Genomic DNA, 16,516 nt, shown 5'->3' with positions numbered 1-16,516 from the left:
TTAGTGGTTTATATTATCAGAAATTCAATTAAATCAGCACAAATTGTGTTTGACATCCACTAAGCCTAGAGCATTTTGGGGCCCCTTCAGTTGTGAAGGCCCAGGACGGTTTGCAAGCTTTATCTGGATAGAAAACTGATCTTGTCTTGCACACACCAAACTATCCCCTCTTATTTCTTTACTGTTACTCATTATCCAGATCAAATGTGTATTTGTTTAATGGGGCTTTAAGATAATCATACATGAGGTTGACAACTAAACAAAGGTGAACTCAATTTGACTTATGGTGCGAAACTTTAGCAGGAGCATATCTTCGCTGTGCTGGAATGGCTAACAGCAACCTTAAACTGAAACCACTTAATGACATGATACTGTGGTTTGAGGTCAGTGGCTGAGAACTACTGTAGAGATGTAGAAGGTGAAATCTGATCAGATGGTTTCTCAGTCTCCCATTGACTGTGAGTAAATTAAATGATCTTAGTAGGGTTTATGAAATCCAACTTGAGAACAGTGGCTATTATAAAATATATATGTTTTTTTGCCATAGAGGGAATCATTTAAGCTCCTACTTTTATGTAAGGTATACATCGACGACCGAAACTGCCAAAATAAAAATAAATAAAACTCAATAATATCTACAGAAATCAATAAATGTAGGATGTCGTAAAAAACAAATATATACACTTACCCCTGTCCAAATTGTATTTCATGAACATTCATAAAGTTATTGATTTATGCATTTATTGATTTATAAAGATTCAGGGACATTGATTTTTTTGGGTAATTTCAATGCTCCATAATTTGTATATATATATATATATATATATATATATATATATATATATATATATACACACATACATTTTACAATACAAAGATAGAAAAGCTTTATAAGGAATATTTCAGTAGGATTAACTGTGATGTAAGAAAACAGTAATTGTTATTGAGCTTATGCTTCCTATTTTATAATGTCAGCACAGTGTGTGTATGGCTATAGAATATAATGTGCCTGTACAGATCATTTTTAAATTGAAAAAACCGTCAATAAAAACCAGAACATGTTTTTTACTTTAAATGTAAAAAGACTTTTATTACATTCTTAAATCCACATATTGTATCACCATTGTGCAATAACACGCAACTGTGTTAAAACCTCTTGGGCTTTATATCCATGACATATAAATTATTTCTTATTAAAATCTATATTGTTTTAATAATAATAATCTTAACAGAGTGAAAACATAAACAGAAGGATCATGTCAAAAGAAAAACTTTTAGAGAGACATCTTTAAAAAACGCTCTTTAAAAAAAATAGAATTACATCTCTCCAAGACAAGGACACTAAAATGATGAGGAACAAAAATAAAACAAAACAAGCAGTACATACAAGGATACAATTAGGAAACAAAAAAGATCACAACAAAACCAACACAAAATTCAGAGATTATAATCCATCTTTTATATTTACTTTTCCTATTATCCTATTGACTGAAAAAAAAATATAACGATATCAGACAGGGGTTAAATCTTTGATACCTCTGTAAGCAAACATTCACAAGAACAGGTTCTGTACACAGTGATCAAGGTTTTAAGGTCTTCTACGTTGGTGCGAGGTGTCTTGCTATAGCTAGACGAACAGCAGACACTGTAGGACAGAGAGCCCAGCTATCTCCCTGAGTAAATCTAAAACGGAAATGTATTGTAGATCTTCATTACTGCCCCCTGGATAGATCTTAGGCCTGCAGATTAAAAAAAACCATCAAGTACACTGAGTCTTTAGAAATCAGCATTTCTAACATTCTCTGACTTAACACACAAAGTATTATACTTTGTCACACTGTTAAGTGTCATGTAGACCCGCGAAGAAGCTGGCTGTGTATTTGGTACGTTATACTCTAAATGATTCGAGGTTGACTGTGCTGGAGTGCTTGTGAAAATATTAATTGTCATACATATAAACAACGCCCCATCACACTTAGAACAATGGGAAAGAGATTATTGCACAATCCCAACATGCCACTGTTTTATGTACCCAGAATAAAAACAAAGGTGAATACCCCTTCATGCTGTGTGAGACAACTTGATGTGTGGTGAAAAGCACTGTCAAAGAAAACCTGGCAGAAATATTAAATAAAGCTAGACTTCCAACATCGGTCCAGGTGATTGTCTTAACAGCAGTGTTTTCTCACAATAAATCTATTCTTTTTTCAGAGTGTCTTTAGTATACTGGCAGTACAACGTAGTTATACAGAAACGTAATGTGTCCCCCAGACGTTTCATCTGTACACACCCTCATGCATCTCCAGAGATTTCACTCCTGTATCTACGCGTTTCCTGGATATAAAGATTTGAACTCCTCTCACATGAAAGAAAACCACTTAGTGTAAAAAGATCCAGTGTTTTAGTCTGATTTTGTCTTCTGTCCAGTTTTCAAAAGCAAACTGGCAACTCACCACTAATTGTACATTTTTGAAGAAGCTCTCTAGTACGAATGCAGAGAAACTAACTCAGGGGGGTAGCTGATGGCTCTGTCAACCCTTTCCTGTGCTGCGTAGTGTTTAAAGAGGGTGAGGTAGTCAGGGAGTGGGGAATAAGGAATAGAGGATTCATTTCTCCAATCAGAACATCTTGACCGTCTCCAGCAGCACAATCTGCCCGACCCAGCAGCAGTGAGAGTTGAGAGTGAGACAGACAGTAAATCCCCTCTAACTCTCATCCAAAGAGCTTAAAATAACACCCAACTGCCCACTCTCTATTCTTTGCCCCGTTTTCAACCGTGTAGGTGAATAAAACCGCCAGATTTCAACAGCCAACCCCCCCATTACTTATTTTACCCTGCTGGTGTTGAGAGGTATTTTGGCTTCTGCGGAGGGGGCCTGAGCTGCGACAACTCCAGATGCTCACAGCCCGCAGTGGTTGGATGCTCAGCACCTCCTCTTCGCTCTGTGTGAAATCGCCCCTGCTCTTACCTTACATGATTATATTAGTGTTTATATATATATATATATATATATATATATATATATATATATAAAAACAGGAACATCGGAAAATACTTTCACAATACCTCTGCTTTTCTCTCGCTCTCTAAGTGGCATTTGCAAAGGGAAAAGGTTTAAGGACTGAGGTCACTGATTGCATTAAAAAAATAAAGAGCTCCCCGCAGTGTCTGAAGGGTGTGCTCGTAAAAATACCAACAAAGATTAGCATAAGTGCTCTGTTTTGCGCTCTGTGTGCAAGCGTTTGTAGGTGCATGGCGGCAGACACTGGAGGGTTGCCCACGATTCACCCAGTTTAAAAAATCTCTGCTTGTGAGCTTGATCATGGTCCCTTTAAACAGTTTGTTCAGACGTTACAAAACTGCAAAAATATGGGCACTACCGAAAGAATATTGAATGAAGTGATAAACTGTTACGAGACTGACGACTGAAACGAGCATTGTTACTGCAAAACCTCCACAGAGAGGGTGAGGATTTTAAGTATGTACATTCTACATCGAGCCTAGGGCTGTGCTGAGCGGTAAAGGGAAAAGGGGGTACATTCAAAAATAGCTTACTAGAACTGTGAGAACGATAGAAGTCAAATTCATATTACAAAGAAATTAAACTCGACGAGAGGTTTAAGGTCTCCTCATAGAAAAATAGTTTTGAGAATACAAATTATAGGCTGCTATTTAATCATTTCCTTTAACTCCCTAAAAAAAAAGAAGAGGTAACATGCACTGAGTAGCCAGCAGCCGTTCCTGTAGCTGTGCGTCGAAACTGAAGGGACTGGCTTGCCGGGCAGTGTAAGCTACTCCACAAGGTCGGGAGTTAAGAGGTGAGAGGAGCGTGTCCTCAAGTGTAGCGTGCAGGATTGTCATTGAGCTGCTGGTTCGATTTTGCCTCAGCTGGTTGCCACATTTTTTTAATCTCCCCTCTCCCTAAACCTCAGCGTTTATATTTGAATCAAGCTACAAAGCTGAACAGCTCTAACCCTCCGTGGAGTCTGGAAAGGTGATTTCACTGCCAAACACCTCCCTGTACAGAGGAGGAAACGTGTACGCTGTCTCCGGGTGCACCAGGCGGAAAAACTGCAGTTTGTCGATGTGGAGGTTGCAAATCGACTTCATTATTGGGAGCCTGGACACCATCTAGATTGGACAGAAGAAGTAAAAACCGTCAATTAATTACACAACACAGTGGGTAAACAAAATCATCAAGACGATTATTTTCCGCACAGTGGGACAGTGGTCTCTCATACCTTTGCTAGTTTCTCTTCTGATGCCCCCTCTTTTTGTAGACAGCGCTGCAGAGCCACGTAGACTTTGTCCTGCAACTTCTGTATCTTTTGGACATCTGTGAGCCAGGGCCGGTCTGGAGGGAAAATAAGGACGAGATGATGTCATTAGTGTTGTTATGTCACCAGTCTGAAACCACATCTGGTAAGGTTTATAATCTACAAATATCTGGGAGCACGATACAAAGATGGAGAAACAGAGTGACTTTGTTTACATGGACGCCAATATTCTGATATTAACCTGTTTACCACAATAGTCTGAATGGGAAGCTGCTATGTAAACAGCATTTTCTGATTATTTTAACTCAAATAAAGGTCATACTCAGAATAAGCAATAGTCAAATTGAGTAGTTGAGTATTCAGACCTTTGTCACATTATGTAGACATGTTACATAACTCCCACTGGGGAGTTTCACTTGACTGGGGTCTGCAGCAGTGTTAATTTCGTTGACGAAGACGATGACGAAATATATTCGTTAACGACCTTTTTTCCATGACGAAGACGAGACGAAGACGTAACGAAAACGAATCTTTGAAAATAAAAACTATGACGAAATCTATTTTAATTTTCGTTGACGAGACGAGACGAGACGAAAATGTTGGTGGTTGACTAAGTCACAATAATTTTTAAAACATCATCGTATCAGGCCGTCATGAAGTATCAGTAGCGGGCGAGTGAATCTGTGTGTGTGTGTGTGTGTGTGTGTGTGCCTGTGCGCTCCCAGATAGCGCTCCGGTCCGTAGCTCCGCCCCCCGCCTCGCGCACTCGCTCAGAGAGACACAGTGAAAGCAGAGCGCGTTCTCGTGGAGCAGCCTCTCAGTGACCGACTGCTTCTTAACTATGGAAACAGTGAAAACCAGAGTTTCTCTGGTCTCAGCTGCTCAGAGATCAGCGCCGCAGCTTCTTCATCAGAGCAGAAGCTGCAGTTGGTTTGTACCGATGTTCAGTTTCTGTGTCCGGCTCCAGTCTGACCTGCTCTCCCTTTTTGTTTTCACATTTAAAATTAAATATATATTTTTAAGCTATTAGGCTGCAGCTATATGTTTTTAGAAAAGGAGTTTAATGTGGCTATTAAATGTGACTAAAACTAGACTAAAATGGAATTAGTTTTCGTCGACTAAAACTAGACTAAAATGTAATTTGTTTTCGTCGACTAAAACTAGACTAAAATGGAATTTGTTTTCGTCGACTAAAACTAGACTAAAACTAAGAAGGATTAAAATGACTAAAAGGTGACTAAAACTAATATGCATTTTCGTCAAAAGACTAAGACTAAGACTAAATCAAAAATAGCTGCCAAAATTAACACTGGTCTGCAGTAATCCAAATGAATTGCCGTTATTGAAGCTCTAACATTCAGAAGCACGGTGGCACTGCACCGCTGATTGAAGTAGGTTGTGAGTGCTACCCGGGCAATATGCAAAATATAAGTGGTGTGACCTTTTAATACAGTAAATGTTTGAAGTATAGTTGCCTCCGCAGGTATATTTCCAGTGTGAAAAGGAATGTAACCCTTTGCAATATCATTATAGAATTTCATCTGTGAATGAATCTATTGAGTGTGAGATGTACCTGGTGAGAGCAGCACAGCAGCACTGAAGAGAGCCATGTCCTCCTCGGACATCTGAATGCGGCTCAGGCTTTTGGCAAAGTCAAACACTGCGTTCACGAGGTCATCACAGCCTAGGAAGACAAACAAGATCATCGAGACAGGAATGAGTGTGGTGATTCTGACACAGATTAAACGGGCAAAATGTTAACCTAGAATCTCCTGTTTATATTTATTAATCATGTGTCCACTTTTACCCAGGAGAGAAAGATAGAGTTGACTCACCGAGAGCTTTGAAAAACTGAGGAGTAGCAAACTTTCCATCGAAGAGCAGTGTGTTATTGATGGGGTTGTAGGCCCGACACATGCGGATCAGAAGAACATCCATGCAGCCTGTTCACACAAGAAATAAAGATACATTAAGAAAAAACCTTATAGGGATATTCACAATCAAATAGTGTCTGGCCTGAGGCTTAAATACAAAGAGCTTACACATTTTAAATGTTTGCAAAAAGCACAAGGTATATTTATGAACTAACTGAAGGTTTTGTTAAGTTTGAGACAAGTTCACTCTGGATAAATGTGATGAAACAGTAAGATATAATATCAATTTGAATGTCTAACGATAATCTACTTTATATTATAGCTAGAAGAATATTTTTATAATTCACAAGAAACAGTGAAGTGATGGTAACGCTTTATATAAACACAGACAGTTCCACTGACATTCCAGTGAAACATTCTTCATTGACAAGATAATTGTCGAGATAATTTAGTGCCAAACCTGTGATGACAAGTGAATTGTTACCTGTAAAACTATGGATGTAATTGATGCAATCAAGCAACACATTGCAAACTGTCATTAAGCCACGGGTTCATACCTGGCATAGAAGATGTCCGTGCATGTACAGACTTTTTAATCGCCAATCCTGACATGTTAATGTGTGTCCATAATCGCAGGAACGTGTTCCTGTGTTGATTGCTACTGTCGACCCATAATCAAACCTACTATCTTCCTCCACTCTTCAGGTGTTTGTGAGGTTTGACAGGTTACGTATTGGTGTGGAGACTTTTCTCGCCGACAGTTGTGATTGAAGTCGTCCAATTAGTCTAATCAAGTGTGTATGTGTTTGCTCCGTACATCTTTCATCTTCGTAAAAATAAGGATGGAAAGTACCGCACTTTACTTCATGATGATCATAAATGTTGTGTGATTAAAACAAGGCCAGAGACTCTTCAGAAACCGAACAAGTCACTCTGAATGCATGTGATGTTTAAAGCCTGTGAAGTCCGCTACTACCGGAGGGTTACATACTTTTCATATGACAACAGTGCTCTTAGTCACTTCTTAAAGTTCGCAATCTAATAAACATGCACACAGCAGGCTAGCTTGTCTCGCTGGAGGCTCGTCTCTTGTAGAAACAGCCCCAGAACTGATTTTATCATGTGGGGAGTGTGTACACTGGAGTCATGCTCTGACCTGCTTTGAGGAGGATAATCTGATCGTTCTGACACAGGTCCATGAAGCCAGAGATGCGCTTGGCAAACTCCACGACGTACTGGATTGCGTTGGTGATGTGAATGGCACATTGTTGCCACATCACCTCAGCTGACTGAAGAGAAAGTGAGAGAAAGGGAGTACTTTATGAGAACTGCAGCATCTGAGGGGCATCAGACAAGTTGTAATCCATGGTTGTTTATTAACTCCATCCATATTTAGACAGGGATGTGTGGTTGTGTTTAATGATCTGTTTTCTGCTAAAAATATCTTGACCTAGAAGATGTTTGTCTGTTTTTTTCTGCATCTCAACTTGTGCTATGGCTTCCTTAAGAAGTGAAATGTGAAATCACAGAAGGAAATGTGCGTAGGTGTGTTTTAGGAAACTATTTTTGAGATGTTTTTACCGTTGATTTTGATTCATGGTTAAAAATTGAAAACATTCCTCTTTCTACATTGCACAGACAAACAAGATGATGCAGTGATATGAAATGTTTTACATACCTTGGTCTGATATGAGCGTGTCTCTTCTGGGTTATACAAGGTCCACGCCATTCTCTTCAGCTCCTCTGTGCTGTACTGGCTTGTCTCGATATGGGACTTGACCACACTCTGAGTTATACGCTCTGTACAGGGGGAAATACTTGTTATAAGATCACGTCTTAACTTCTTCTATGACATAGAACAAACTTGAATTGCTGTATGTTGCTTATTTGTGTCTTTTCACCCTTATGGTTATTGTTAAAATTCAAATAGATTTAATGGTTCAAGATTAATTACTAACCAATTTCAAGCAGGGAGAAGCCCCCCGGCAGCGGGTTGAGGATAGCGTGTGAGAAGAGTCCAGAGTCCTGCAAAAGCTGGTACTCATGCTTGATGCCGAGGTTGCAGTCTACAAAGTCAAAGTTGGTCTGTTCTGGTGAACTCTGAGAGGATGAACTGCTGCCTGCGCTTCCACCCAGCATGTCCAGGTTACAGTAGTCACCACCTGCGTCCCTCGGGGTCAGCGGCAGGTCGAAAAGTAGGTCTCCTTGCAGCGTGGTGATGTCGTCCAGATCACTGAGCGCAGTGCTTGAGCCTCTCCTGTAGGGGCAGGTGAGGTCGGCCATGTCGCCATTGTCCTCGCGGGCGGCGAGGCCCGCACACTCCTGGGACTGCTGGTGCTTCTGGACCTCTGCATACAGGCTGTCACGCTGTTTTTTTGACATTCGACCGAACTTCACAGCTGCAACGAGAGTGGAATGACAGAAATGTAACATTCAAGAAGGTGTGGTGGCAGTCAAACAAGGATTACATAACTCATTCATTGTGGAAAGCAAAACGGGTCTGGTGGAAACTCTTAGTTAATTAAATATATATCGAGCGGCTGAACTCACCATCACGGCTCATCCCCAGAGCAAGACACTTCTGCAACCTGCAGTGCTGGCAGCGGTTACGGTTGGTCCGGTCAACGAGACAGTTTCTCTGACGTGAGCAGGAGTACATAGCATTGTTCTGCTGGCTCCGTCGGAAGAAGCCCTACAGACAGAGAGATCCCAGGTTGTAGATCATAGACAAAAGAATCTGACAGACCAGTTTTTATTGGGACTCTATGCTGATTACGGAGATGGTTTCATAACTCACCTTGCAGCCTTCACAGGTGATGACACCATAGTGAATCCCTGATGATTTGTCCCCACAGATTTTGCAGGGAATGACCTCTATTTGGGCTGTAGAGAAAGATGAGGGACACAAATCAGTGAAATATTCAATAGATTTGAATAGATATCAATAAATTTGACACCTCAAAACATAAATAGCTAAACTTGTATTGAAAGAACATGAGCACTAATGCTGTCGTTCTATAATGAAAGTAATATTTCTTTCACTTGGCACATTGGTCTAGACCTGGAAATATTAGTAAACTCCAATAATTCCATAAACCAAAATTTCATGCAATTATAATGAAATATTAATCATTCGTTTGAAAAATTTTCAAATATGCCAACAAATTTCTGTTGCAGCTTCTCCAGTGGAGAAGTATACAGGGTTCAATATTTTCGAATTTTGGATTGTTGATAAAATGAAACGAATGGATGAATTGGAGAAAACCTGCATATTCATTAATAATAACCATTAATATTTGGTCATTGTTATGCAATAAATATCCAGCAAGAGGAACATTTACAGACAACCAAGCCCACAAATATTTGACGAGTGAACATATTTTGCAAATTGTCCGTTGTGATTAAGAGGCACTTTTTGTGCCAATTACAGAAAAATGTTACATTTGCTTTTTAAGCCTATAAGGTTACAAAGTAATAGGAGTAAAAGTGTCAATAACACAAACGAGACAAAAGGTATAAATTGTATCCCTTGTGTTCATTGTTTAAGCCTGAGGCTTCTTACCCTGGAACACCATGTTCTTTTCATTATGTTGTTTATCTAAGTAGCTGGGCCTCCTCAAGCCCAGAATAGCAGGTCAATTGCATTAACTGAGGCCCAGGGTTATAAAGTTTCGTTGCTTTCTCTCCCTCTGCCACTCCTCCTCCAGGATGAACTAAATGTTTGCAGGTTAACAACGATGCCCTGCCTTGCTGAACCTTTGGAGCCCCACAAACCTAAGCCACCAAACAAACTGCAGCCCACCCTGTCAACTGTGTGCAAGATTATGATTTGGCTCGGAGTGAAGGATGTGCCCAACAATCCCTAAACCACTTTTGTTGGATCACACAGGGTATTAGGTAACCTGTAAATCGCAGCAAGGCATTAACCGGCCTTCACAGCTCTCCTGAAAATTGCTGTTTTATAAACGCTCTTTTCTAAACTACTCACAACCAACCAATCACTTGAGTCACTGTGCGTGTGGAGAGATGTGCGTCACACGCTGAGGCAAAACAAAAAAGTTATTGGCCCACATTACCATGAAAATCATGACGGGGGAAAAATCTGTCGACATCATGCCTCGTCATAGACCGTCTGTGCAGCGCTTGTGACATATTTGAACATCTCGCTTGGCTAGAATTCCTGCTGGTCAATGAAACGCAACTCAGGGATATAAATAAATAAAGGGCAATGGAAAAAAAAAATCCCTTTCTCCATTGCTCCCTTTATCACTCCCCCTCCAGAGCCTCAGCCTCTCCCCCCGCCCTTCAGCCTGTTATATAACTGCTGTCTGGCTGCATTCCATGAACACACTCATTCAAAGGTGGTTGTCCTAGCAACGGTATGACGGTCCTCCCTTGCCCCGCCGCGCTCCCATTGGCTGCTGAGCGAGCGGCGTTGTCCATGACTTGCTGCCTCACCTGCCAGTCAGCTGAGCGGCACAGCCAAGGCCCAGAGAGCAGGAGCTGCTCCACTGACACAGTTTCCCATTCAGCGAAAGGGGGAGGCACCTCACAAGGAACACAAATTGGTTTCTTGCAGGTTTTTAAAGGTGGAACCAAGTGTGACTCAGAGGCAGGGCGGAGGCTGCAGGCCTCCTTTTGGTTTGAAAGGAAAACAATGTAAGATTTGATTACCGTAAGATGGAGGACCAGTTGAAACTGGAAGGAACAAACTATGCCATTGGAGATTTTACACCTTGCACAACATCTGGACCTATTTACAAAAACATCTCGTACAGTAAGCTGCAGCAGGTGGAGCTGGCCGTTGCTAATAGTAGCCCTCAACTTGTTTCAGCATGTCAAGTATTTGAGTGAAATTTCAGCTGTGTTAGCGACAGACCATAAATCTATTTTTACTCAGTTGCAGTTGGCAACCCAGAGATTCTTCCGCCTTTCTGGTCTGTTAGCAAATAAATGCTACACAAATCCAGGCATTGAAGTGTTTTGTGTGAATCACAGTGAAGAGACATCAGCAATTACACTGCTACTGTCAGCTGTGACCATTCATTGTTAAGCTGGAAAACGAGTCTGAGCAACAGCTCCCTTGTAGTCAGAGTATATTTGGAGAATTACTTCCTGATTGTTCAATTCTTGGTAACAGTAAAAGAAGCATATAATGTAGATGTTATGTTTTCACACAAAAACACCTACAAGTTTTTTTTTAATGACACAACTGATGATAATAACAATAATAATAATAATAATCACAACAACAAGGATTTATATAGGGCCTTTCAAGGTACCCAAGGCCGCTTTAAATGCAAGTGCAACTTAAGCAGTATCCCGGAATATATAATAAATATAACAAAACAGAAACTCTGTAGCTTTACATGACTTGTATTATGTTGCAGCTATGCCGAAGAGTGGATAAATACATGCTATCCTAATTTTTAGGAGCCAAACATGTTTTTTTTTACATGATAGGTTGCTATTGACTGACTCGTGTCAACACTTTTCTTCATTAGTGCTGTAAACCCTCAGGCAGGAAGACTTTGACCTCTCATCCCAGCTAATCAAACAGAGTCGAAGGTCCTATTTACCTTGCTCTTTATATTTACCTGAGATACGTTATACTTAGCCTACATATCTGTATATGGAGGGAATGTAATATTGTGCAACATTCTATAACATTTAGTAGAGTTGGCATTTATTTTTTATATTCAAAGTCATAGTGGAGGTCTGTCATTTTCTCTTTCCACATGTCTCCCAATGCACAGGGCCTCAATTACCACCTGTTTTCTACAAAGCTGAACTATATGTGGAGAGTAATACTTCTTCTACCCCTCATCTCCATTCCCTGATCTACCTAGGGAACACAGGTGTTATAATACGGCCTGACACTAACAATGAACTATTTAAAAATGCAATGCAGGTTTAGGTAATTACTCATCAGATTCAATAGTAGTGGAATGAGAGGTATTCGTGTACACAGAGGCCTGTATCATGCACCACTCTAAACACTTTGCTCTTACATGAGATTAATTGCAATGTTACAGTGTGTACAATATGTGCAAAGTGGCAAACATGAGACGCACAATTTTACAGAAAATGTCATATAAATTTCACATTTAACACACAAGATGTTTTCTCCTTCCTTGTGACTTAATATCTTTTTCAAGTCTGTTTGTATCACAGACTTGATATGAGGGTGGCAGTAAACAGGTAAGTCCAACCACATGAAGACAATTATCTATTTTTCCCTTTTTCACTTTACATATTTCCCTCTCTTAGTTCTCTTTGTGATTATGGAATATACCAGTGTTGAAAAACAAGTGTCTAAAACTACATTGGGGAAAATCTTCATCATCTCATCTGTCTAGTTAACTATTCTATACACTTTCCCCAATGTACCCATAATTAATATTTACATGCGAGCCAACGGCAATGTGGCTTTAAAAAAAAAATACAGCTTCATACTCGGAGAGTGTGTGTAATCCCTCCCCATTGATCAGAAAAGATAAAGTGCATTTGCTCTATCACGGTGATCGTGCAGCTCCGAGGCAAAACCCCAGCAGGCATCTGCAACACATGAAAAACCAGACCGAGGAATTCAGTTCTCAGTATGTGATTTTCTTCATGCAAACCACAGAAACTGATTTGGGGCCATGCTGGAGCAATCAATGATGCTTTGACAAAGAATCTCAATTATCTTTAGGCATACTTGCAAAAATAGATATGACCAAACAACATTTTGACATTGTGCTTGCACACTAACAAGGAAGTTGGGGGAAGAGTTTAAGCTTCAGATAAGAGGAGTGGAATCTTAGCACGCAGTTGTCAGAGAGAAAGGGCACCTTGACACATACTATGGCTCGCTGTGAACTTCCCTGTGGCGGCACACTCAACAGATAGTGGCTTTGAGCCTGAGCTCAGCACAGCGGGGTCCTGGGAGAGCAGAGATCGGCCCTTTCCTCTTTACTGCTACTGTGACTTTGATCCTGGGCTAACTGAGCTCCAACACACTGCTTCAAATCTGCACGCAATAAAGGCCTCAGAGATAAAACAAGCTCGACGGCATAGTTAATTGTTATCCATCAGGTGGAAAGATTATACAGGAAAAATCATTTTGGTGCTTGTGTCCCACACATCCAAATCTATTTTATATTTCCCCCCTTATACTGTGAATTCAGTTAAAGACTGGCCAAGCATTGTAGATTATGTGGTAGCTTTTACTAAATCTGATCTGAATCATGCTTGAGCGGACCGACAAACACTCTTGTTGATGTAAGTAACCCTAGCTGACAGAGGAAACTGAGCTCAACTGAACCCTGCTGTGCTTTATGGTTATATGTGGGCTTGCTGTGCCCATATCCTGCTCGTCACAGCGGTGCATGGCTTTGACATAACACCACAAGACAAGAGATTTATATATACAATATATTACATCATCTGTGTCACAGGACTTTGATCTCTTTGTAGCATGCACCCTGGAAGTTGAATTGAAATCTGTTTCTTTACAGTGCAGCTCATAATATCAACACTATCTTAAAGAGGAACAATCTCCCCGTTACAACTGACTGAAGTTATCAAAATGGTCTAAACAGAAACACACGCTAACCTACATAACTACACACCCACAGAGAGAGAGAGAGAGAGAGAGAGAGAGAAATCCTCAATGACAAAATTAGGTCAATGGAGCACCTCCTATCTCTCGACTTCTCCACCCACTACACGCTGGTCGCCATACTGCTAATGGTGAAAACATAAACACGCTGGCAGATGAACAGTCACAACACCGACAGGGCTTTCAAACGCTTCAAAACAACAATGCAACAAATAATAACTAAATAACACCATTGCAAGTACTGCAACAATGTAAATGTGATGTTGGGAGTTACATAAAAGTACTGAAAATAAAAGTGGATTAAATAAATAAGAAGAAAACAGCGTTAAAATGCAACCGAGAGGACTATTTGTCCAAGCTTAAAAAACTCCCTGCCGACGGACTTTCGTGCCGTTTGACAGCCTGCGAATCCCTCCGCTCCCTCCCTCCCCGGTTCTCTTGCATAAGTAGAGACACCGGCGGAGTAAAGTAACCCCAGCTGCGACACATTCCTCCCGTCACAGTAAAACACATTAACACAAACACTTTACACCAAACAACAGCAGCGCATGTCTAATGCATCCGTTAGCTGAAACACTGCTCGATCGTCTGGAGATTCAACAACGTGCGGACAAGTTTCACGCTCCATGTTTGTGTCACAGAAATGCGCGAGTTTAGTAGCTGCGCAGTTAGACGTACGCAGTGTTTCAGAGTGTCGTCATCACAGAAAGAACAACACAGGAGTCTGGAGTGAAAGTGTGACAATCTGCACGGACTCACCTCTCATGTCGAAGGTGACTACCCGAGTCTTGGACTCATACAAGTGCAGGTGGAGAAGAAGGAACCAGGGGCAGCAGCTGAGAACTGTCACAACAGCAAATCCTCATATGTGGCTTCAGAGCTTCTCTTCTCTCCTCCTGTCACCTTGTGAATAAAGTAACGCAGGAGAAGTGATGGCAGCGGTGTGTTGTGGTCGGTGTGTGTCCGCGCAGCCTCAGAGGAGCAGTGGTGAGAACGCAGCTCTAATAAGAGAAACCCGGACGCAGCTCTGCTCCCTCTTGCTCTGCAGCGCGCTCTGACCCACTCGCAGCGCGTGGACTACACATGATCCTCAGCCCGCGGTCCGCCCGCCTCGTGCCCCGTGAGCGGACGCGCGCGCCACCGTCTCCACGCGCGCTTCAAGGACGCTCTCGCGTGCGTGGGAAAGTGTGGCAGTGTGTCAGTCCAGAGCGACTGTCCCACAGCGTGGGAACTATTTAGTAACAACACTTTCGTTCCCGAGCGGACCCACTGCCTTCCCCTGAGCGCCGTGTTATTCCTCCTTCTCCACGAGGAGTAAGGATTCTACGTTCAAAAAGACAACATAAATTACTGAATTGAAATATACACTTACCTGAAGGACCATACTCATATTAAAACCAAGTCCTTTATTTTATCATGTTAACATTTCGAATAATCATGGAAGCAAGTAGGGTAGCATTGTACAATATATTAGTTAAAGACACAATCTAAACGCGATGGCTACTGTAATACTTATACCTGAACACACACACACACACACACACACACACACACACACACACACACACACACACACACACACACACACACACACGCGCGCACACACACACACACATATTCACAAACAGCATCCAATATATATACACATATATACAAGCACACACATTTTGTCATTACTTTTAAATGAAGCTGTTTTATTAGGCCCAAGCACTGACAGACAGTCTGAAATTGTATGGATATTATTATAATTTTTCAGGTAAATGAATTGGCTTTTTGAGACATTATAAACGACCCTCCTGCAAAAACATTTATCTTAGAGAAAATAAAAACTATTTAAGATCTTGTTTGAGTTATTCTTGTATTATTTAGCTTGTTGTCTTTTTTCCCTTAGTTGTATTTCCTCTTTGTAAAGCTTGTAAGGGTCTTTATTATTATGATTATGATTATGATGATTATTATTATTATTATCATTTTCATTATTATTATTATTGATCAGACAACCATGAAATAAGAATTCCTAGAATGATTGACCATAGAAAACAATAAATAAGATACATATTTGTCCATATTAAGAAATAAAAGCTAATTTCACAGTGGTGCTTATTTTTTGTGAACTAACATTTGTGTCCTTGGAAGAACTCTGCAGTTTATCAGTGGATTAACAAACACTAATCTTGGTGGAGGAATTAAGTGTGACCACAGGTTGCTGCGCTGTGCTCATTTGTTTTCCATTTCCTGATGTCGGTTTGCGTTTTAGAGAAAGAAGACACGCCCTTGACTCCAACCAGAACCATTAATTATAATAATAATAATTTGACTTGAATAATTTGAACTTTTTATAGCGCCTTTCAACTTTACACATTTGAGGGAGAAGGACATATTTGAGGTGACATAGACAAAGAAAGGACAGACAGTATTTGACCAGGTGATGAATGACAGAGAAGATGAAAATAATTGGCACTAACTGGAACTTAGGCACAGTTATGAATGAGGAGAAGCGAGAGATATGGTAAGTAGGTTAGTGGAGCAACACACAACTTTCACATCCCTCCCTCCCTCGTCTCTCTGCTGTGCATTTGGGCTGAGCCTCCCCCTTTCTATCTGTCACTTTCCCCTATGAATGCTTGTGTCCTCGATCATACTAAAGATCACACTTGTTGTCGCTCAGCACCACCTTAACTTTATGTCCACATGCCTGCTTAATCTTCCATCTCAGGCCTGTGGCTCTTTTATCTCTACTTTTTTTCTACAGTTTCTGCAA

General features: G+C 40.8%; 1 protein-coding gene across 1 annotated transcript; it reads right to left on the bottom strand.

The window, feature by feature from the left end:
• Nucleotides 1-1,061: 1,061 nt before the first annotated feature.
• rorca (RAR-related orphan receptor C a) lies at nt 1,062-14,852 on the bottom strand. Its single transcript, XM_053430204.1, has 10 exons — nt 14,515-14,852; nt 8,950-9,035; nt 8,703-8,844; nt 8,111-8,551; nt 7,831-7,952; nt 7,309-7,441; nt 6,114-6,221; nt 5,852-5,962; nt 4,243-4,355; nt 1,062-4,132 (listed from the first exon to the last, which is right to left on the bottom strand). Exons 1-10 carry the CDS (start codon nt 14,519-14,521, stop codon nt 3,971-3,973), a joined length of 1,425 nt encoding a protein of 474 aa, XP_053286179.1. The 5' UTR covers nt 14,522-14,852; the 3' UTR covers nt 1,062-3,970.
• Between the last annotated feature and the right edge of the window lie 1,664 nt (nt 14,853-16,516).

This window comes from Pleuronectes platessa, chromosome 9 (assembly GCF_947347685.1).
Source record: "Pleuronectes platessa chromosome 9, fPlePla1.1, whole genome shotgun sequence".
Classification (NCBI taxonomy): domain Eukaryota; kingdom Metazoa; phylum Chordata; class Actinopteri; order Pleuronectiformes; family Pleuronectidae; genus Pleuronectes; species Pleuronectes platessa.
This window is presented reverse-complemented; position numbering and strand designations above follow the sequence as displayed.